Here is a 24,699-nt window from a genome sequence, read left to right as displayed (position 1 = left end):
TAGAGCTAGAGCGATGAGCCATTCCAAGTAGAAGAGCGCATCTGAAATCCCACAGGGCTTAGGCAGAAGACTTTGTAACACCATGCTCTTGGGGACCAAAGTTTGCTCTGAAAGTGTGTACACTTCATTCTTTTTCACTCTTCAGTTTTCAGGTAAACTGGAAAGGTGGATATGCTTAGTATTCCATATTAGTATTAGTTAGAGCATCCAAAGAGAAGTGGAAACCCATACCTTCTCTTCAGTAACACAGGTACTCCCTTGGAACTTAGTTGTACCATTTGCACAAAACAAGAAGCCCAGATAGTACTACTTCAAATCCCTATATGTTAATTTCACTAGGGTAAACACTGAGCTAGGGCCATTTGAGAAAGTTCACTGCACGTTTGATGTTTTGCAGCAAGTCAGAATTGCCTTCCTCAAACACCAAAAGCAAAGGAGGTACAAAACCGGAAATAGTTGTATCAGCAACAATAATCTTGATGACAAAAATGACGTTTGTCTTGATCTCTCTTCTCATTTTTAAAATAACAGCTGTAGAAACAGCAATCTAAAATACTAGTAAACTCACAAGTGGTATCGTCTGGGACCAGACCCTTCCTGACAGAAAAAAAGCATGTCACGGAAGTTGTTGTGGTTGACTACCATGAACACATGCAGAACAAGAGACATTTACACTCTGAAGCAGGGCAAGATCAAGTGCAAATTCTGGTGATAAGTTTACGAGATGAATGCTGGGACTGGGTCTCAAGGTGTCCTTGTGTAGTGGGATTACCAAAACTCATTTCCTACACAGACAAGCCTGAAGCTCTGTAGGCTTCATGTGATCCATATTTCATTATTCATGTAGGGATCTGAGGCAATAATGTAACACTGGAGGGTGAGGTTTGCTTTCTGGGGCCATGCATTTTATAAATTTAGCTTTTGAGGAACACATTTAGGAATTTATATAATCTCTGGACAGGCTGCTAAGACTTCTAAAGTAGCACTCCCAGTTAACTTACTCCCTGTAAACACAAATCGTTAGATTTACTGCACAATGCCTTCTGCCCTCTTCACCTATGCTAAGAATGCCATATTCTGTGTGAACTAATTTGTGACTGGAGACACAAGATGACTTTCCAAGGCAATTGTAATACTATAATAATCTGCCCTTAAAACAGTGGAATACTGAGCAACAACATTTAAAGTTCCTTTTTCCTGGTTTACATCATCTGTTAGACCACTGAACCAACTATAAAATTACACCCTATTGGTTCATCTGCAGTAATAAATGTGGATTTATGGACATAAAAATAAATGCCTACTGTTCAAATGAGGAGCCTGCAAGCCATGACTAATTGGCAACATGTTGCCTTTAAGTCCTTCTAGCACTAATTGTGGCAATGGGAAACTGAAGAGTTAAGAATTAGGCTAACAGAAAAAGTAAGACAGAATTATTTGTACAGAGATTATTACTCAGTTATGATGTTGTCTGTTCTAATCATTTATAATTGGAGGAAAAAATAAACAATAAACCACCTTCTTTTAAGGCTACATAAGTAGCAGAATTACAAATCTACTACGGTCTAGCTAATTAACAGTGAATAGGACACATCAAGACAGTGCAAGCACATTTGTTATAAGAGAAGATTTGTGTTACAACTGAGGATATGCCTCACACAACCTTGAGTACAGTCTATGTGTAAGGTGACTCTATGATAATTATAGCTGCAAAAACAGTAGCTTGAGGTCTCGATCAATAAAAGTAGATGTGCCTGGCAGTGAAACTTAGGGCCCTATAGTTGCACCTTTCTGCCCTTTAAAACAGGAAAAGTAAAGAAGTTATTTTCTGCATTTTCTCTCTAACTCCAAGTCAAATCCAGCATAATGAGAGAAATTTATTACATAGTCAGAAAGACTTCCAAAAGCAAGGAAAAATAAACAAATAAATAAATAGATCACATTGGTTACAGGAGTTTTCACACTGACAACTCAAAGGACTTATCATCAACATGAATGCTCATGTCATTAAGCACTGAGATTTTGCAACTTCCTATTACTGAATTTTAATAGCTAAGACGTGGGGTTTGAAAAGATTGCATGAAATTTGCTAAGTAAAAATTGTTTCTTAAACTTCTGTATCTATAGCCAAATTTCTTCTGGACTGGTCTGATTAGAGTCTGAAATCTGGAATTTTTATTTCCTGTACTAATACTCACAAATAACATATAGGATCTTTATACAACAGTCAATTATTGGTTTTGATCCTTCCTTCTCTTTCAGATTTGTAAATCAGATTTTTTTAAACTTCTCATAAGCAAGCAGAATAATGAAGAACAGGTGAAGGGCAGGAACAACTGGAGAGCAAAGTCAGAGGAAAAAAAATTCCAAACACACTGCTTATGTAGCACCCACCTACATATGTCAGCAACATTTATGAATGAGAATTAGACCTGATGCCATATAAGATGTAATTACATTTATCTGAAACATGACAGTGCCCCATCAGCAACAGAATGATTCATAAAAAGGACCGAAAACACTTTTAGATAATTCTAAACACATATATGTATGTATACATAGATAGATAGGTTCACACTAGAGAGAAACAGCCCTTTAGTCTTCATACATTTTATTGCTTGATTTTCCTACGTTAATAATGAGCTAAACATAATTCTGATCTTCTCTACTGCTTGCTCAGTCACTCTGCTTTTCTCAGCAGCATTCGGAGACTCAAAAGAGACTCAATAAAAATCTGTTTACCTAAACAAATCTTTGGATTGATTGTTTAAATTAAACAAGAGACATTAGGAAAATAATCTCTTTACCATGAGTGTGTCTTCCTACTGAAAAAAAACCCAAAACGTTATTATCATCTATCTATCCCACTTCTCCTTCTAGCTATGTATTTTCTTAAACAGAATAGTGGATCCAGTTTGGGAGTTCATTTACAAATGCAAAATCTTCAGCATCCAGAGTTCGATTCATAACTGCAGACTATTTCAAATTGATGCTGCATTCACTTTTTTAAAAGGGTTACAACAAAGGACTTTCTTGCTCTGTTTTATAGAAAACAACTAAATATTTCTTTATGTCAAGACGTCAATGCTTAATAATTAATATAAAGTTGTAGCTTCCAAGCAATTCATGAAATAGAGTGCTGGGGATCTTTTACTCCCCAGTCACATATATTCTTGTTCCCTCATCTGAACACTGAGGGATTTGAATGAACCTTTCAGAAGCTATGCCACTAATCTTTTTACTTTCAGGAAGCAAACCAACATAATGAATTCACATCCTGATACATATTGTACCCTCAGAGTAGCTTAATTATAAATAATCATAGAAGTTTCCTAGCTTAGTGTTATAGCATAATACAAGCAAAGCTCATAGCAGTTATATTGTCAATCCTGCTGTAGCTTATTAATCATTCTGTGATAGGCTGTCTATTGGATAACAAAGTCTAGTGGATCTCCACAAAATAAGGGAAGATGAGGACCACACTTAACTGGGGAAATGTTTTCCTTCACTCTGAGAGAATTAGGAGTCAAATGTGTTATAGCTTAAGACAGAGTTCAGGAATTTCAAGCTACTCATCTGAAAATGAATGAAAGCAGGGCAAGACAAGAAATCACAGTACATAAACTATACTTCAGAAGTAAAATACAGTCAAGGAGGTATTCTGAAATACTAGAAAAGTGCAATTGGGAATTATTTTTCAGTTAATTTTAGACTCAGTTACTCAAGTTTTCTATAGCTACAAGTCTTGAATGTGATGAGAAGGAAAATACCTTATTACAAGTTTAGGACTAAAAGTTGTGAAAAATGTTCCTGTTCTCAGTGTAAACCTAGGACCAAACCTTCTTACTCTAATAATGGATTGTTTCAGCAGCAATTATGTAAGCATTTATTAGTGCTTTTCCAACAGTGCTTGGAAGTTAAGCTATAGTGATCATATCTGTTTTCCCTTACACTTAGATTCTGGTTTTGCTATCTGTGATAAACAAGGCTAAAAAAAATTAACATGTTTCTGAATCACTTCAAGTTCAATTAAAATATAAATATCCCTTGTTTTATAGGCCTTATTTTTCTCTCATTCTGTTAAAATCTAACTGATGCCAGGAGAAAGCAAGCAGCAAGAGCTACACATCCCCAGGAACTGCTCTAGAGGTATGGAGTATGGACAGTACCAAGAAATAAGACAGATGCCATACTGATTATAATACTAGATAAATCACATACCAAGAACACTACAGTGCACTTGAGAATCAGGCCCTTAGAACAGCTTCCATTGTATATGGATTTGTACTGTAAACTTTATCAGCAATATATTACTTCTTCAATGGAGCATAATTAAGCTTATTCTTGTTTTAAAGGCCAATTTTTTTTTTCAATTTCAAAATTCTGTGAAGGTGCTTTTTTGCAACTGCTTGATTCATGAGTTTGTTCTTCAATCTGTGCCCCAAGAACTCCTGTTGCTGAATTTGTATGAATTATGCTATCCCTCAAAGTAAGTAATTAAGTAACTAATGTCAAAATAGCATTCAGGGGAAAGTAAGTTACTTTACCACGTGGGAGAGCTTTCCTTGCCCTATAATGGGACAGTAACATGAAGGAGGACATTGAAGTCAGAGGGAATGAAATAAGAAGTGGAATTAAGACTCTGGGATTAATAGTATAAAGCAACAAAGTTTATCATAACAATTTGCCTTGATTTAGCTGTATTTATCTTCTTACCAAGGACAGCAACAGCTATGCCAGAGGGTGCTACTTTATCTAGGACCACTCAAGCCAGGTCAATTAAAGGAACTGGACAGAAAGCAATCCCTGCGCTTTCCAAGGTGGCTGTTGAGAAACAGGACAGCAAGCCAAAATGATCAGCTCCAACTTTCCAGAAATAAATATGGTGAAAATAATCAGAAGGACCACATTTGGGAAATTGGTGGTAAAAGAAGTTTGAAATGATCCTGTTTCTAGAATATTTGAAGCCTTGCAATAGTCAGAGAAATACAATACAGTATTCTGAATATTTTGGAGTAAATTAATAGTGATTGCCAAGAAACAACAAAAAAGTGACAAAGTTGTATTTTCAGCAAAATATGTTTTAAATCAACATAACCTTTAAAGGAGAAAAGTCATATACAGATGGGCAACCAATTAGTATCTGATTTCCTTGACAGACTTTTTAAATGAGAAAAATAAAACTAACATTTGTGTTAAGTCAGGCACAGGGAAAAATGCAAAGGGGAGCTCAAAATTCAGTGCTGCAACTGCCGAGAAATTATAATGCTCACAGTTAACAATGGCAGACCTCAAGCCAGGTTTGTGGGTCACAGAGTAATGAAAACAATAGGATTAATGAATCAAAAGGTAATTCTTTGGGCTGGCAGAACTATGAATAGAATAAAAAACTATCATTAACGTGGCACTGATATTACACAGGTATAATATTCCCACAAAGAACGTAATATCCCCTAAGGAAGTCAAGATAAGACATGCCAACCAACTATGGGCTAGAAGGAAGTTTAGTGGTGTTCCTGTCCAGTGGGTTGGACCATACAGAAAACAGCAATCAGACAGAGTATGTGAAAACATAAAGGAAAAAAAAAAATCTAAAATCTGAAAAAAAAAAATCATCAAGAGTCTATCAGAGTCCTCCTCATTCAGCATAGCAAAGATGCTGAACCACAAGTGATTCCTCAAAGAAGTTAACCTTAAATCTGCCTATTGTATCAGGACAGGGAGAAGGAGAGAAGAGATGGCAATCACAGCCACCCACCTACTTCTCAAAACCACCTCCAGAAAAAACAGCAGCAAATAATAATAAACCAGACTGGGTGGGCATAAAGGAACACCTTCTGTAGCAGTGAAGAAAGCTGCAGTAAGGTGCAATATTGAAACACTTCGATAACTAAGATTGTACCTGGCAGGTCTATCTTAGCTGGGGGGCTGCAAGACACAAGAAAAGACTTCAGTCCTCTTGTACAGAAATTACTGAAAGGTAGGGAGGAACAGATGACAACACCAGCACTGACACAGAACATTTTGATTAAAATTACACAAACAAAAAAAAAACCCCGCCAAATTAACAATCACAGTCATTATTTATTCCAATAATAAATTAAGATGGATATTTGAAACACCTTACTTCACAAAAAAATGGAGCTAGCATTAAAATGCAAGGCTTTATGTTTGCGAAAACATCAATGCTTGTATGTTACATTATGGGTTGGGGTGGATGGAGGTTATGTATTGTATTTTTCTTCAAGAGACTGTTTAGATTGAGGAGAGGGAATATCTGATTTGTCTGGAATTAAATGTATTTTCCTAAAACCAAAGTATACTGCATGACCAAGTGACACCCTTGCTTTTACCATCTGGGTCTGTTCCTTAGACCATCCCTCATTCATCCCAAAATACTGATCCCGCAATAAACAGAGGTGAATGAATTATTATGGAAAAACAGCAAAGAACAATAATGATTTTTTTTTCTGTTAGCACACGCAGATAAAAAATAAATACATAGGTTGTTTTCAACAGCTTTGATCTAACTTAAATATAGAAAAATATTGCTTTTTTCTAACTGTAGATATACAATACAAACAAGATAAAAAAGAACAGCTAATCATATTTAAATAAAATGAGTACTGGATAGAAGCCAATATCAAATTGATGGAAAGAGAGATTGAGTCATATAAACAAATTTCCTACATTTAAGTAGAAGACAGAAAGAAGGGAAAGGAAGGTCTAACTAAATCTTGCAGTTCATTGGAGTATGGATACTCATTTCTTTTCATAACTCAGCCTGGAAATTTTCAATTTAAACTTTGTGGACCAAATTTTTGCTATTAACAGCAAAGTAATGCTGACATCTCCTCTGGGGGAAATAATGCACTAGGAATCAGGGACAGTGTTTTTATCACTGTGAAAGAGTTTTAGTCACTAAATTAATTCTTCTGCCCTAGTCTCTCCTGCTGCACTGCAACATTAATTTCTCTAAGTTTAAGGGTGACTATACAACTGCTTTCCAAGTCTAAGTCTGCTCTACCTTGTGCATGTATGCATCCGTCCATGCAGAGAGATGCAGTCTAATTAGGAGGTATGATACTGCTGATCTGTTTCAACTCCCCATGACTTTTCTTTCCAGTAGCAATCAGGGAGCTTCAGGAGGGTGACATCAATAACAGCAGAGCTCCTGCTGGCAGCTTGTATCAAGGAGAGGATTTACAGACCTAAAAGGTCTGTCTGCCTCCAAATTCACCAGAGGTTCTCTCAAATGAGGAGAAACTTCACATGAAATTCTGCCTGAAGGTCAGTCCTGCTGTGTTTCTTCCTATTTGTGAGCTCCTGGGTATTCCTATGGTGAAGTGAGCAAAACTTCCGTATGTGTTCAGTTAACTCCTGAAAGCAAGACCAGAATGTCATCAGGTTTACACCTCAAGAGGTGTTTTCCCTTGCACACTTAAGTACAAGTACAAAAAGTCTGTAAAATCTCTCCAATCCCAGGAGATAAAATAGAAAAGCAAAGAGAAAACCCCCAATATTATGATGATGAAGCCAAAGACTAGTTTGATGGTGCATTGGGTCATATTCTAGCAGGAGAAAAGCCTGTTCAAGTGGGACTGCCTGCATCTCATAGATAGAAGTAGCTAATCTTCTTAGCCAAATACTAGTTTGAATGCCCTTTTCATTGCTCAAGCTAATAATATATGGAAATTGTGCAGCAAATGCAGAAGTAGCACAAACTCACTGTACTGGAACAAACGTGACAAGGAGTATAAAAAAGCCAAAATGTATTGTTTATCAAATGTTTATGTGCCCATGCCAGAGTTCCTAGCATGAGGATTTAGAAAATTCAGATAGTAACAAGAAAAAAATTGATGCAATTGATGCAACACTATAAACCTCTGCAGCCAATCCCCTTTCTAGACATAGCAGCTGGATAAAGTGCACCACATATTATGGCTAGCTCAAAGTTCTCTGTACTCACTCTGCAGCCTCTCTGTTCATCTGAATCCCTCCTCAGCAACTCATTTCCACAGAAATACAGAAAAAGAAATTGTTTGTTAAAAATGTGGTTGCGATTGGCCAGTGGTCAGAAATTATCGTGAGAGATTGACAATGCAGTCACATCAGCCTTGCTTCAAAAGGAAATCAAAAGCTAGAAACGTCACTGATTTCCTTGAATACCAGCAGTCTTCTGGTAATTTGCAGATGGGATCTTGAATATCTGTGGATCTCTGGGATAATAAAACAAATCTCAAGGTAGGTTCTTCAATACTCAAGTGCATGAGCTAGAGAACTAAAGTCTTCCTTTAACATTACTTTCTAACTCGTGAACTGGCCGTATATTAATATGGCCACAAAGTGAGTAATACATTGCAATTACAGTACCTAATAACATTCTTAGAAATCTCTCCAACGTGAAATGCGGAATCCAAAACACATCAGCTTCTGGTTAATTGCCTAATTACTGGATCACCTGCAGCAGTTACTTGCCTAGAAGCCAACAGTTATGAGTAGATTGCAATAAATATGTAGAAATGGACGATATTCCAAGGAAGCACTAACATTTACACTTTTCTGGCAGAGGCTTATTTCCAGTGCTAAAGGAAATTGCAAGTTAAGCAGGCTGTAAGAGAATGTAAATGGCATAATGAAAGAAAACAACAACTCTCCAATATGGTGAAAGAGTTCCACAAATTAAGAGAGGTGATCGGTTTGGTCGAAATCCTCATCCTAGTTAAATGTTTTTGATTTGCCAATCGGGAAAAATAAAAGAGACGACAACGGAAAATAGAAGAAACAGCAATCTATACAACTTTCTGCTGCTGATTTTAAGTAAATGAAAATTTGTCAAGATAGAGGAGGAAAAGTACCTTCTGTTTAGATATGATACAGAAAGAAGGAAAGTCACCTTCAGACTGAGACTCTTAACCTCTGAGAGTCTTCCCTATTTCACATTAATGCAGGCTCTCGGTGACTGAATTAACCACCTGAGTCAAAAAGAGACTATTATTATCAACAGTATACAGTAAGGAGAGTAGAGACTGAAGCTGCCTAGCAAAAAATTATGTCCTTTTTTTTTTTGCCCTTCTCATCACTACTACGATGTTCCAGAGTAGCAAATGCAACGTGGTAATTTCCAGCACATTTTGTTTTCTTGTTTGGTTTTTACAACTTCATGCTGTAAAGAATGAAGAGACAGAAAAAAAAAACTACCCCAGAGGAAAAGCAGTCACCTAGAAACTTGGAATTCAGGGCTAAAAGGTTTTCAAAAAAATTTTGCAGGCAGCCAGCCTCACACTGTATTTGCCAAGGAAAGTACTTTTTCAGCTGTTATAGTCTGTTGTTATTCTTTTCTTCCCTATTCCTCCCAGTACCATCAGTATCGTCTGGTATTTCTCTTACATGGAAGACAGTAATCTCTTTTCTCAACTGCATGACACCTGCATAAATCAAATCAAATCAAATACTCCTGCTAGGGTTAAGAGCTATCTTTTTGTGACTGCCTGCACAGGGACAAAGTGATGGAGTCAGACACCCAAATGCTAATCCTCTATTCAATAATACAATGTCATTTTAGTTTTTGTCTATATGCTGTTTTCCCTCTACTTGACTGCAATAGAAAATGACTTCATCATGATCACAAAATTTATAACTATATGTGTGAGTTTGCTGTGACTCCTTGAGGTGAAGTTTCAAGTTTGGAGGGAGGACAGTCTTATATTCTTGTCAGGCTGAATATTATTGCTCAGCTTCCAAGAACTATAGCATACTATTTCTATTCCTTCTGTTAGAGTTGTGATTTTAATCAAAGCTGCTTATGACAGTGGATCCTGAGGAGCAGAAGGATTTGTACACCACTTCCCCCCATTTTATGCACACTACATCTCATCTGCTGATTTGCAGATACATATATCGCTGTCACCATACCACACAACGCTTTCACAAACTGTACTTAGGCTGTTTCCATTGCTGCTATACCATCCACTAAGCCTTGCCACACTTTCTCAGTCTGTCATTTCTGTTCTTTCATCATTCAGTCAATCAATATATAAAATGAAGTGAAGTTATGCCATGTGAGGATTTATCTAGTGTCTGCAGGATACTAAGCCCAAGCAGCAGAGAATCCCCTGATTTACTGATATCATTAATAATGTTTAAGACTTAGTCACAGCTGTACTGCTTAAATACAAAGAAATAGATGCTGTCTGGTAGGAATGATTCATATCATTATATGATAGTTAACACATATATTAACAAATTCAGACATGTAAAAGCAAACAGAAGGTTTCTAATTGCCCTTCCTTATTGACTGAGCAACTTCATCACACATTGATTTTCAGACCTTAGCAAAACTTGACAGCAAACAAAAAGGATTTTGCACAATGAAATATAACTCTTTAAAACATCCTCTGTCATCTGACCATGTTCCATGTGACCACTTTAAAAAAACCCAAGCTCCAGCCACATACTTCATTAGAGGCCATGTACTAGACCCATTTTTGAATAGTTTCTAACTTTCTGTTGTTTTTTCCCTTCTCCCCAGAGACACACTATTAAAAAAATCCTGAAGTATAAGAAAAAAAGAGCTGATATGACAAGCATTGCAAACACAGTTAACAAGCTACTTTAATTATCCTCCTAAGATTTTCCCATTTGTACTCTGATCATCATCATCTTCACAAACTTAATTATGCTTCATTTGTTCATTCTGAACTAACAGTGGGTATTCCAGGTGGAAAAGAGTAGTCTGTCTGTAACTGAAACCTTGGGTAATCGTTATACATTATTATTTTATTAATTTACTAAAGAATGTTTTCTTTATTTTTAATAAAAATAATACAAACTTAACTTTGGGCAATGTGAGTATTGACTAGGAAGCCAGGGCACTTCCACATCTAAAAAGCAAAACTGGCTGGCATGAATAGTCATCAATCCAGAGATCATCATTGGACAGATGATTGAAAATTTAAGAAAATTATGCTGTTCTTATCTGCATTTTAGAGATTAGTATTAATAAATTCAATTCCTCAGCAGAGGAAACCTTTCCACAAACTTGACCTTTGAGAAAGTCAGACAGAAGAATATCTGGGAATAAATGTGCTTTGTGAGTCCAATACTGAGATATGCACCCAGTTACTACTTAAAATTTATGCACTTCCAACACTTTTAAAGTCAATAGAAATTATTGCATTATGACCGAGTAGAGATCAAGTAAAGACCCCAATGTACCATAATTTAAGGCCTGATGAGTTGTTTTCTCTGTCTTTGGATAAGTGTTAGATTTGCTTACCTACCATGACTGAACTTCATTTCATTTAGTTTGCTTTTTGAGATACATTGAATTAATTTTATTTAACTAATCTACTGAGACAACTGCTGCCTCATACTTACAAGCATCTTTAGTACATGCCAAACCTTAAAATCTAGTACTATATAGAAGTAACAGTTCTTTACATATAACTTTATCAACTTCCAAATCTGAGATATACTAATTACACAAAATGTTATGCTTAAAAAGCATCAAATACTAAGATTCTAAATTTAAAATAAAAGATACAGACGTAGCAGATAGTCAGCATTTTAATACATTGTTTCACACCTTACCTGAACCAAATTCCATCCCTTTAGAGATTCAGCAATAATAGAGGTAACCGTTGCACATACGCCACCAAAAACCATCAGATGATTAGGTCCATATTTTATTGCATCATAGAAGGCTTTGAGTCCTTTTGCATTGTCACACTGGAAAAGAAAGAGAGGTTGAATGTCACAAACATGATTATGTAAGAAATAAATTACTAAACAGGAAAAAAAAAAAACAGGTGTTGCACTGATGTAAAAATTCTAAAATATATAACATCTTGAGACCCAAATGTGAAAACTGGAACACTCTATTCTGGAGCCCAAACAAACTGCAGTGAAAGAACAGGAAAACTCTACCTTACATTGTTCAAAAACCTATATGTCTTCCTTCCAAGTCAAAGCTGCAACATCTGAATTTTGGTACCATCATTTGACAAATAATTAAAAAGTCCCAACACTAAATGTTTCATTGAATTTTCTTCTACATTCAGAGCTATCACTTCTCAAAGCAAAATTTGTAATGTAACACCAGATGTCAGCAGGACTTCCATAGCTGGAGGAAAGTTTTACACTACTCAGACTCTGTAAACAAGGTTCTATCTCTAATATTAGAGACTCCTAAGTAACCTCTCTTTAAAGTCCAACCTCAGTATTCTCTGCAAAAATACATAGTAGAGAGCCTGTTATTTAAAAGAAAAAACAGTCTCCAAAAATATCAAAAGAATATTATTTTAAAGTGTTAAGGATTGATTGCTCGGCTCTCTCAGCTCACCCTGCTTTCAGCAGAAGACTGGACTAAATGACCTTCTCAGATGTCTTCCAACCTGACTTGGTCTGGACTTATCTGATAATGAGTTTTATCATTATTTCAGGTTTAAAGAAGTTTATGATAAACTGAGGTCAGGACTGAAATCCAAGAAACAAAAGGTGATGCTAGTCAGTACTGCAAAAGATGTATCGATCTTTGAACAGAGTATTATCAATCATTCATAATAACTTATGTAGTCTTGGCTTAATTCCTGAGCTAGCAGCAGACTTAATAAATCATGTACCTGAAATTAATAATTTTATTCCAAACCATACTGGAAGTAAGGAGGGCCAACAGGTTCTAAGAGGTAGCTGTGATTGCTCCACTAGCAGTCACTTCTTTGTCTCTCTTTTTGAAACAAAATTTTCTGCCCTCTTTTGCCTCCTCTACAAAGTCTCCCTCAAATACAGTCTTTAAGAACTATCAGACACCAGCCTCCAATATTTCATTATGACAATTCAATAGAACAGTTATTTTACTATCAACATCCAAGTAGTAATTGTATTGCATTCTGTAGAGAGAATAAAGATTTTGACTAAGGAGTTTGGAAGCTTATATTAATCTCCTTACCAGATTAATATGTTAAAAGAAAAGTTATTCTATTTGCATTCTATCTGCAAGAATAGAATCATTGCTCCCACTTATTCAAATGGATACATTTTTACCACATAGACTTTAAAAAATTACATAAAATAGCACACTACTTTCTTTTCTATTACAGAAAAATAAAAGTCCAAACATTCAGTATGGCAGAGGCTCCCTAGTCAGTTTGACAGACTGATGGCAAGCTCATATTGTGAGTGAATTACAAATGTGATTACGGGAACAAGCAGCATCCTCCATCCTACTCCTCCATACCCTAAAGACCAGTTTAAGCACAACTAGAAGGCTTAGCTACTTCTTTACTTTTATAAGCAGTCGAGGACACCAGAGCTTTAAATATCTGAACTTCAATGACATTTAGCCAAATCTTTGCTCTCATCCATTTCAGCATTTGAAGTTACAGCAACAGAGATTGTTGAGCTGGTTTTCATATCAACTTAAATCCAGGTCTCATTTTTTTTTTTTTTTTTGCATTATATCACTTTTAAATGTATCACCAAGTAACAGTTTAATAAAAATACGTCATACATGAAATAAGAAGAATGTTGATGGTAAAGTACCAGCCAGAAGCTATAGCCCACAAAGGGCTACATACATAAAAGTTAAGGAGAAATAAAATTCTGCATTCTAAATGGCAAAGACTGTCATCTGAAGAAAAATTCATACTAAAGTTCACCTTTACATCACAAAACACTGATGCATTTTTAACTGATTTGCCTACAAATTCTTTCACACTGCAGTAACCTTATGCAATTACAGATCCCAGTATTGGTATTATGAAAAGCTTTTTCCTTTCATATTTATTTCATCTGTTAGCATTTATGCAGATACTTTCATGACAACAACCCTTTTTCAATCACACAGTGACTCTCTTGGGAAGGTATGCTGAAACCTTTGTTCATCTGTTCCAAAGTGAAAGGTTCCCACTGTTGAGATATATTACTGATCAATTCGAAGTATGTACAATAATATGGGGGCTTCTATTCAGTGTGATTCAGTTGAAAGCCTACCATGTTTTCATCTTCATACTTTCTTTCTGACTAGTCTCATCTCTCTCTCTTTTAGGCCACCACAAATAATTAGAGGACTCTACTCCTTGGGCAAAACTGCCAAAATAGTCCAACATCTGTCTCAGAGATAAAGAAGCAGAGCTTAGTACTGTGGCTGGCCACAGCTGGATGGAAACAAAAGGAAAAATGAGAAAGACAGGAGAAAGCAGACTTTCATATTTGTTTAATGTCACATTTCACAACATACACTGCGTATAACATTCTTCCCTGCAAGAAACAGAATAGTCTGTCACAAGCATTATGAAGTAAACATGCAAAGAATAATAATAGCCCTACCAAGCCAAACAGACAAGCAGTTAGAAAAGGGTTTTTTCCTGCCTTGAGCCTGAGGAACATATCCGTAGTGAGCTCCCTTTTAACGACTTTTTCCAGAGATGCCAGAAGTCTACCATTGCTGCTCATGATCTTCTATTGCCAAACCCTACATATATAATCTTAAAAATGGGGAACACTGAAAGACAAGCACAGACATCACCAAAATTCCCAACACATAACTACCAAATGACCTTTTGAATTATTGTCACCAAGTGACTACAACTAGATCCAGCAATCTAATTACAGTATAACAAAAGACTGCATAAGAACTGAAATCCACATTAAAAAGCAGAGGCCACTTTTTTTAAAGTCCTGGCTACCTGTGGATGACAAAAATCTGACTGGCTTATTCATTGGAGCATGACTAAGAGCAACAAAGGGGAAAGAATCTCTCATAAAAAGTCACAAACTTAAATAATGAAAAGTTTCACCCAAAGAAGTCAGCACAGCTTTTGCTAGCTAGTTTTGCTCTTTCACCAAAATTGTGATCAACCTTTCCATTTCACTGAGCTAAACTGCAGCCAGCTCACTTTCAACTCATATATAAAACCAGACAGCCATGCTTTACTGCAGATCTTGACTGTACATTCCAGACATCCACAGTGTTTCAATATCTTTCACTGAAGTAGTGTAGTTTAACCATAACTGGAATTTAAAACAGGTGATTTTGTTCAAGCTACAATTTTCTTCAGAATGGGCTTAGAACTACAAACACATTAATTGCTGTGTTAAATCTCAGCCAAAAGCTAGTAAGAAGACACATACAAACAGGAAACATACATATCAACAGAATAATTACATTAAACATATCTCTTAACACACTACCTTGATCAGATTACATGGACAATTCACAAGAAATACAAGGAAATCACCAAGCAAAGGTCTGTGGAGGGTTCTACCTCTCACTTTGACAAAGACAGATTAATATCACAGGTGTGACCTGACAAAGGTATAGTTTCCATTTCCAAGGACACAGAACCACTTATTTTAATTAAGAAAAATAGTCAGATGAACTGCTGCATAGAAAACAAATCAAATTAATTTGGTGACTGAAGTGTTAACCTTCCTAAATCTTCTTTAGAGGAGAGGCTGGCAAATAAAAACTGTCAACCTCCACACCGAAAAGGATCTGAATGCTCAGGGAGAAAGTATTGCCTGAAGCATAAGGGGTGCACAAGGACAAGAAATCTTTCTGAAGGGAACAGTACAGCAGCCAAATACATGAGAGAGTCTGCATCTGAGACAAAGGATGTCCCATGTGAAGGACACACATCACTGAAGTGAGGAGAAGCAGCAGAACTGACTTTGTGAGGGTTGCTGGCTGTCAGGAAGGCTGTCTGGATGACAACAAGAAAGATAACAGGCCGTGTACTCAAACCTTCACAGCCATAAGCATAACACAGTGCAAATCCCTAGTGCTCAAAACGGAAATTTGAATGGGTCTGATACACAGACCTTTGCTGACTTCTATAACATGGACCCATTTGAGTAATTACAGGGCTCAGAACTGAATATCATTGAAAAGAGAAGCAAATGCTTGTAAATATCTGATTAGATTTCCTTGAATGGAAAGGACAGAAGTACAAAGCCTAATTCCTACCCTCTGCAGAATCTTATTTGGGAATTAGCACTGTGTTAGACTATTGTCTTGAAAGGAGCTAAGAGATGAGAAACAGCAACAGCTAATTCTGTTTAAATTTCATTCAATTCTTTAAAGACATCAAGCAATACAGACAACTCAGTGAAGAGCATCTGCACAACTATTCTGAGATACAACAAAGGTCAAGCAGGTTAACATCCTCTGGCTGGGTTTATTAGCAGGACATGCTTCTCCTGGGGTATCCTTTCTGTTTTCAGGTATCTGCAACTTAGGTATATTCAAAGACAGTAGTTACATTTTTTCATTTAATCACTAAGTGGATTTTCTTTCCATGATTTTGACAACCACAACATCTGGTGACAATGTAATTATCCATTGAAAGAAAATCACTTTCTTTCATTTGTTCTTAATTTCACACCATGCAAAGTAGGTGTGAAACATGTATGTTATGAATGTTAAAAGTTCACAAATACATGACAAGATATTGGACTAGTTCATAGGCCAAATCACAATACAAAACTTCTTAATAGAGCAATTTTCTCAGGAAACTACTGAATCACAGATTGTTGGTGGCTAGAACAGTGTTCTGGAAAAATAGAATTAAAAGCCTGACATGTCCTGCCAATCAACCATTCCAGGACAATGCTGAGTACTTGCACCAAGGCAGATCTGAAGCACTCCCGTGTTCTGCATTCTAAGAACAAAACCGACAGCAACCTCCTCCAATAACTACAACAAACTTCCGTTTCTTAAAACTGAAGTTAATTCATCCCCAACTGTGGACTCTTCTGTAAATGATTTCTCTAACATCTTTTCATTTTAACTATTAGCAATCAGATTTCATTTTGGTTTAGAAGGCGTGTAGGCATAAGAGGAGGACTTAATCTATTCAGTAAAATATGTCCAAGTAAATTAACCGTTTCACCTTGACACCTTTTGACACACTTTGAGAGTTTGCCTAGCAACTTCTTTATCTGATCCTGCCTGCTGTACAGGGAATGGTTCACAGAGTACTACCACTAAGATACTGGTGCTTAGCATCCCATTTAACAGATTGTATTCTGCCTCAGGTTCTCAAGCATATTGGAACAGGCTGCTGGGAGAAGTGGTTGAGTCATCACCTCAGGAGGTATTTAAAAGACATGTATAACTGGCACTCATGGACATAGTTTAGTGGAGGACTTGACAGTGCTGGGTTAATGGTTGGACTCCATCTTAAAGGTCTTTTACGACTTCAACAATTCTGTGATTATATGACTCTACATGAAGGGTGACCACTCACTCTTCTGTTGCCTCATTTCCTAAAAGACTGTGTAATCACCTTGTGAAAGCTCAGCTTTTTGCTCAGCATCATTTACTTTTTCGTGGTTCAGTATTTGGGAACTGAGTCCACCTACCAAGATAAATAAAAATCTCCTGTCTCTCCTTATAAGAGGAATGTATGTATTTTCTCTATTCCATTATTTCCATTAATCCTTTTTTTTTCAATTTATTTTACTTATATTTTGTGTCTCAATACTATTTATTTGACCATATAACATTTACATTGGATTATTCCAATATGAAAGAATTCAAATATAAAATGGAGTTGGAGTGTAGCAAATAGACAAATCCTGTGTAACCAAAACCAACTCTAAGTTTTCACCATGATTAAATATGTAATAATAGTAGTGCATTTTATTTAACTCATTCCCTTCTGTATCAGTTCAATAATATAACATAAAACAGTCTGAGGTGTTTTTTAAGTAGCAGCATTGATTAAAAAGGATGAATGTTCACACAAACACTGTCACCTTGAATTAGAAATTTTTCCAAGTACCCTTAAAGTTGCATGTGGACATTCACATTCACAGTTTTATAGCATTAACATGTAAAAGGTAAAATTAAGTCTTAGCACTGATATTGCATATCTCAGCCATTTGTATTTTGTTGCATTCAGTATTAACAGTGAGCCCAATGCCTTGCTCACTTTTGCTCTTTATCCCTACATAATCTACACTGTTCCATTGCTATTATGTTTTAAGGAAATAAGTGGAATTATGGAAAAGCATAAAAGTCCAGAGAAATAATGATGGAAAAATAATATATTTGAAGGTGTTTAGAAAACAAATAACATGCCCTGATGTTGAGAATAAGTTGTCTCAGTCTTCTCCAGCTTTTGCAATTTTTACCAAAGATGTTTTGTTAGAAACCATTGTAATATTGAACAAAGAATTAATTTCAATTATTCAGCAAATGAAGAAAATATCTCTGTTCTTTATTTGCATGAAAAGGCTTTTTAAAATTCTCCTAGGAAATTAGTTGTGGTTTTGCATTTAAGTAATCTCAAAAGGTGCTAATTGTTTCAGACACTTGAGCCCCAAGATCATTATCACTTGAATTTATTGTTGCAAACTACTTACTATTTTGTTGCCTCTCATTTTGAGAGAAAGACATGTGCTGCAGTAGATTTACAAGGCATTTGCCAGTTGCAGCTCAAGTACAAAATGAAGAGCTAAGGGAGATAATTTTGGCAAGCTCAACACTCATGTCAATTGTTCAATTTTGCACTTGTCTCGTCTTTTTCTTCCCTTCATTCATTACCATTTATTTTTTACACTACTATAAATAGCCTATGTTTTCATAGTCACATGCTGTTGGACTGTTCAGTTAAGATTTCCTTTCATTCCATTTCCTGTGCTTTTTAAAATATAGGGAAGAAGTCACAACAATGAAAAGATGTGTGATTTAAATGTTATTTGGGGTTCTTTTCCAGATCTAGACTGCAAACGTTGCAGAAGATATGACTTTCAGCATGAACAATCAAAAATAACAAATCAAATTTCAATACAGAAGTACTTCATTCTATGTTTAGTGAAAGAAATTTTCTGAAATTGCCTTTAAATAAAGTCGAGTGTTACAAACATTCTCTTTTTCTTATGTTTACTATAAAGATTGTACTTAGTTTTAATAGGAGGATTGTGGGTTTTTTCCCCCTCAAGTCATTTTATGAGAAAGAGAAGTCACCTAAGGCAGAGAAGGGTCATCATCTCTGAACTGTTAACTCTCCTATTTTCAGTACACTGAAAATTGTTGTGTACTGAAAATGTGAAATTCATCTTAACTGCAGCTGTGCCTTTTGCAGCAAATAAAAGGAGGGACTGAAATAACGGAAGAAATCCAAATTTATAACAATCAGGAAGCACTTATAGATGGAAGAGAATGGAAGAGTAATGGTGTAAAATATTTGAAGTAACAGCAATATCCATCATAGTATGTCTGGCATCCCACTCTTGAGTACATAAGCTGCAATTGCAACTGAGATAGGAGTGCAATGATGTTTTGAAAAAAACAATAACGAAAAAAATCACTTGTACCTCAGCAATCAGCAAGAATCAGTAGTGGGGAAAGTCTGCTCTAAGAATTCTTTCAGGACCTACCCGTTTCTGGAGACGACTCTAGTTTTATGAGGGTAAAAAAAAAAAAAACCAACTTCTTGATGCTTTTCTGACATTAAATTAAAATAAGATATCTTCCCAAGTGTGAGAAGATATAGAAAAAGATCTTCTCAGTATATTTCTGGTTAAGAATGCAATGTTGAAATAAAGCCTCTCATATGTTCCTTGGTCAAAGGCAAGAGGTCCTGCCTCTCAGTGCACACAACCACAAATGTTTCTAAACAAACATACTCTGGGGATGACAAGAGGCACAGGTGATTCTGAGGCTCTTCAGAATTGTTCTTACAGCTTCTGAAAGTCACCTACCTGGAAAACGTGAGAAGAACCCTTAAGCTAGTGCAAGGATGTCTGTGGTGTTCTTGAGAATTTATTTGAATTTCAATAAAAGGTCAGAAAGCATCTACTATTTTTGGAAAATAAAATTAAGCTTTATTAGCTGATGTTCTTCATGAAGAGTGTTAAGCAGTACAAGTAGCTCCCAGCATGGTTTTTTTCAAAATAATATTGTCTGAAATTTATTTCCTTTTGGAAACACAGACATGGCGCAGAAGAAAAATACAATGGAAAAAGTAAGAATTCAAAAAGGGCTTAATTAAGAATAGCAACCCAGAGAGCAAGAAAATCTGGTGTAACAGTCTTCATCACAAGTTTATGATTTTTAATTAAAGTATTTTGTGATGTAAATCAGTTGAACTTTGTCTGTAGTGAATGAAACTCTGCTAAGCTAATTTATTTAAGGAGGAATAACGTGATCATTTGGATAAGCTGCCATTTACATTAGCCCATAAAAGCCCAATAAAACCCATGGTATGTTTTATTTCGGCTACAGTATGGAGTCCCTCCCACAAGAGATAGTCCTCCATGAACTTCTCCAGTGTAGGTCCCTCCAGCAAGTAAAATACGCCTATAATGGCTACAACACTCAAACTTTCTCCTGACTCCACTGGCAATCATATTTCACACAGTGCACATTGTTGCAACATATTGTTATTCACAGGAGAGCTACATGGTCCAAACAGCTTACCATTTTGGGGAACATTTTGGAAAAGAGGGGTTTAAAAAACAATTATTTAAAAAAAAATGCAGCAAAGTGATGTTCAGTACCTGACAGACCAAATGTGCTCCTGGTTCAAACCATGGCTCACAAATCATGTAATTGTGTGTGACATCATTGTGCCACAATGGTGCACTACACATTTCTCACTCACACAAGCACTTCCTGAGCCCAGAACAATGGGATAAGGAAGGCAAATAGAGGTAGAGATATTCCAAAAGGCAACCAGCAGACTAACACAAACCTGAGGTGCAGACTCAAAATTGAGCCTTAAAGGCAAAGGACAGAAGCAGTACTTCCTTGAAAGTACAGTAGGAAATTGGAATGGAAATAAGTTTTTAAAGGATTCAAACGCCATAAACCATATGGGCATGGTTACTGTGGGTATTTCTTCAAGCTTTTTACTTCAATTGCCCAACTTCATTTTAGTTCTCCCTAATTAATGGCTCACGTTGATCCAGTTAGGTTTTATATTCCAGGGAAATAATTAGTAGAGATAAGGAACTTCAAAAACATGGAATGGTAGACCTGTCTGACTTGTGGTCATGGTGCTGTCACATTCACATGTGAACACTAAATTTTGCTGGCTTTAAAGCAAAAGTGAAACAGAGCTTGGTTGTATACAGGTGAAATGCTCACAGAGTGCATAGATCAAACCTTCAGTCAGTTCCAGACCAACTTCCCTGATGTTTGAAAGCAAATACATTCACTGTAAGTTTGGAAACTGCAAACAATCCAAGACCTACTAGCTTGTCCATCTCAGCCTAATTAGGTCACCCTAATTCTCTTCCTTAGTTACTGTAGTTTGTTAAATATGGCGCTTTTTTGTTGTGCATGCTTATGACACAAAAAATTCATTTGGGTTTCAACTCCTTGCCTAATTGCCCCCCAACATGAATTATAAGAGTTGTAACACACACACACAAAGATGCTTTTGTCTCTGTGCATGCTATTCTCCTTCATAACAAAATCCCAACATGATCTCTTAGACAAATCTCACTGAACTAGTAATCCCTACTGGTTATGTATGACTAAACTACAGAAATTTCACTGACACACCATGAAAAAGTTTAAAATCACGAAATCCTTTGCCATTTGTTCAGTTACCTTTACACTGTGGTTACATTTGGCTATTAGTTTGGCACATAATGCTCTGCTAGCTCCTGCTACTCTGTAGGCAAAGCTCATCTGCGTAAGTAGAATTCATGGCTGTGTAAATACACTTTTTTGACTTGTCTAAACTCTACTAAAAATGCCTCGACTAAACTCTAAATGACTAAACTGTACTGAATCATCAACAGAGGAAAATTCTCCGACTACTTGAGTACCTGAGTAGACAAACACATCATTTTTTCCATCTGTCTTTAAAGATGTCCCTGCCTCAAAAATCTCCATGATTTTGCCAGACTCTCTCAGTCTTAACTTGCCCAGATTAAGTAGCAAAACAAAACAAATCCAACTAAAATTCATGCAAATATCAAACTCCTTGAGACAGCCTGCTTTCTCTTACATTACATACTCCAACAGACCTAAATTGCTTTAAGATTACAGAGGGAAATGAGTAGATTCTTGACATTCCTTTGCCAAATAATCACTGACTGTCATTTGTAGTCCAGAATTCCAACAGGTTGAAATAGTATAAGATGCTAAAAGGATGATTTTAACTATATTTGTCAAGCATGGCTGACACTACATTGTCAATGAAAAAGTGTATGTTGTAGAGCTCTGGATCAATTTTATTTCTTACTAAGTCACCATAAAGGTAAAAGAAGTTATGTGAATGAGTTAAAGCTTTCTTCTTGTTTTTTAAGGTAATACATCGAGGGAAAATGTGCAAGTGCTGAACAGGCAAAATACTAAATTGACAACAACTCTGCCCAAGGAAACCATTATCCAAATGAAACAGTACTCAAAATATCTGAGTAGATTTCAAATATCTTGCTTAAATACAAAACTCACAAGTGCCTCAGGGGCATTAAGTCTTCTGTGCAGTAAAAGAGACCTAAACTGATTTTCTGATGGTTACCTGTTGGTTACTTGAAACTGCATAAAAATTGACAGCTGTGGAAAGTGCTTGTGCAAGAGAGAGGCACAACATCTGTTCCAAAACCATCATGAGAATGCATACTAACAAGCCTGTATCAGGATTTCAGGGCTTTGAAACAATATGAGAGCACATTTTAGTGCTGTAGACCAGATAAATGGTACAGTAGTGCCAAGAAAAAGAGTCAGAAACCATCACCTAGCTGCTACTCTTCCATTCTTCAGTGAAAAGAGTTCATGTGAATGGTTCCCACTTGAGGTAAAGCAAGCTAACAAATCACAGACAATATTAAAAGTTGTTTAAATACAAGTCTTCCAAACCTCATGCTGAGGAGGATGAGAAGAGTTATCAACACATCTTCTCCATTTCAGCAAATCAGGATGTGTATGTGGAATGTGTGTGTCAGTGCATGCATGCAGGGACAGAGGGAGGACAATAATGTTGCTGGTTGCCACAGATCTTCCTGCAATGCTTATCTAACTGTTATGCTTTGAGGGTGAATGACAACACAGTAGTCAAAAGGAGATGCTCTTTTCAAACACCTCATCTTGACTTCAAGAATATGACAATTTACAAACAAACCACCCCACCGATCTCTCCAGCAAATGAAGCTGGAGGCACAAGTCAACTTGCTGAGCTAAGCAGCATGTGGTGATAAACAACATCTCAGGTGCCAGGTCATGAGACCGTGAAGACCCTCTATCTCAGGCACAGTGGAAACTGTATTCCTTAGGAACAGTAAAACCAGTTGAACAATAGGAATAGATTTTCTCACTGCCTTCTACTTACACTCCTAGATACCACTTGTTGAGAGACTGAGGGAGTTCTGGCTTCCAGTGTGTTCAAAATGTAGTTTAAGTTACTGTATGAGCTGGAAGATAGGAGACTTACACCCACACCAAAGAAGAAGAGAGACAGGCAAAGATATGTATTAATCATAAAATGCACAATATTAACATGGATTTGGGTGGCATATGGTGTGTTAGCATGCAAACATGTGCTTGAGTTGTAAAAAAAAAAGTCGTGTGATTCCCAAAACCACAAAAGCTTATTCATCTCTCTAAGCTCAGCTTAACAGAATTTTTCAATAGGTATCAGTTAGAAGCAGATATGACAAAACAACTACACCTCCAGGTTTCAGAATGCTTAATGCTTTACATTCACTATGATAAGAAAACTCTATTGAGGGAAGGAAAATACAAAATTTTTCCACTGCTTTCTTCATTGTGTTTCTGTGAGTTTAGTTTATTCATAAACTATGAACAGTGTGTGTTCAAACATAAATATTAGAAACAAATAACATAATTAACTGAAATCACACCAGAAAATAAATTTAGAAAAACTAGACTACAACAGTTTTTTGCAGTGTTACACAGATCAATTATTTTTCAAGTTTTTATTTGAACATTCAATACAACATACAAAAGGCTTTTTTTAGTACTTACGACATGGTACATAGACTATTGATAACATGCTGCCACTCTGTACCACAACATAAGGGAAAAAGAAATTACCTCACAGTTAAAGTAGTAGTTCTTCTGACTAGCTCCTGACAATTGAAAAGACACTCTTCAGAGACTAATTTTGCTGTTTTTTCAACTTATCTGTGCATTAACTCCATCAGGTATAGTAAGAGCAACTTTATGCTAGTCACCCCTATAATCCTCACTGGGTAGAAATAATTTTCCTTTTAATGCAATTCTTGGTTTATCACCGTCAGTGATTTTGCACAAACACCTTGTTAATTCAAAATCTAGTTTTCAAAAAAAAAATATTTAGTAGCATTAGTTCCAGTATTTTCTCATCTTCAGTAAATATCAGGGAAGTTCTTAACTACAAATTCTTAGAGTCCAGCAAATAAGATGTTGTGATTCTAAAGGCCATTTAATCAAAAGCCTGTAAAACAATATTATTACCTTATGAAAGATTTATGTAAATTAATCTGATATGAAGTATTAGTTCAGCACAGAGACATTTCTTTTTTTCCACTAAATCATATTTTTATATCTGTCTTAAAAGCAATGGACAGATTGTGCAAAAGAATGAAAACAGCACTGCTTTCTATTTAGAAATAATAAAACAGAAGTGATATTGGCACAGATTTAATCTGTTATAAATAATTTAATTGCCTGCCATTTGCAAACAACCTCCATTTTACAACATTACAGAGTTTCTGTAAGCACTCCTATTAACATGA

At 36.1% G+C, this 24,699-nt stretch overlaps 1 protein-coding gene across 1 annotated transcript in view; it reads right to left on the bottom strand.

Annotated features, from left to right (window-relative positions):
* GABBR2 (gamma-aminobutyric acid type B receptor subunit 2) overlaps window positions 1-24,699 on the bottom strand; it is a 487,689-nt gene that overhangs the window by 363,061 nt on the left and 99,929 nt on the right. The window contains exon 2 of the mRNA XM_061995459.1: window positions 11,593-11,730. Coding sequence (XP_061851443.1) covers window positions 11,593-11,730 — 138 coding nt within the window. The remainder of the gene's footprint in view (window positions 1-11,592; window positions 11,731-24,699) is intronic.

The sequence above is a fragment of the Colius striatus genome, chromosome 4 (assembly GCF_028858725.1).
Source record: "Colius striatus isolate bColStr4 chromosome 4, bColStr4.1.hap1, whole genome shotgun sequence".
NCBI lineage: Eukaryota > Metazoa > Chordata > Aves > Coliiformes > Coliidae > Colius > Colius striatus.
Note: the sequence above shows the minus strand (reverse complement) of the source record. Positions and strands in the feature narration are given on the sequence as shown.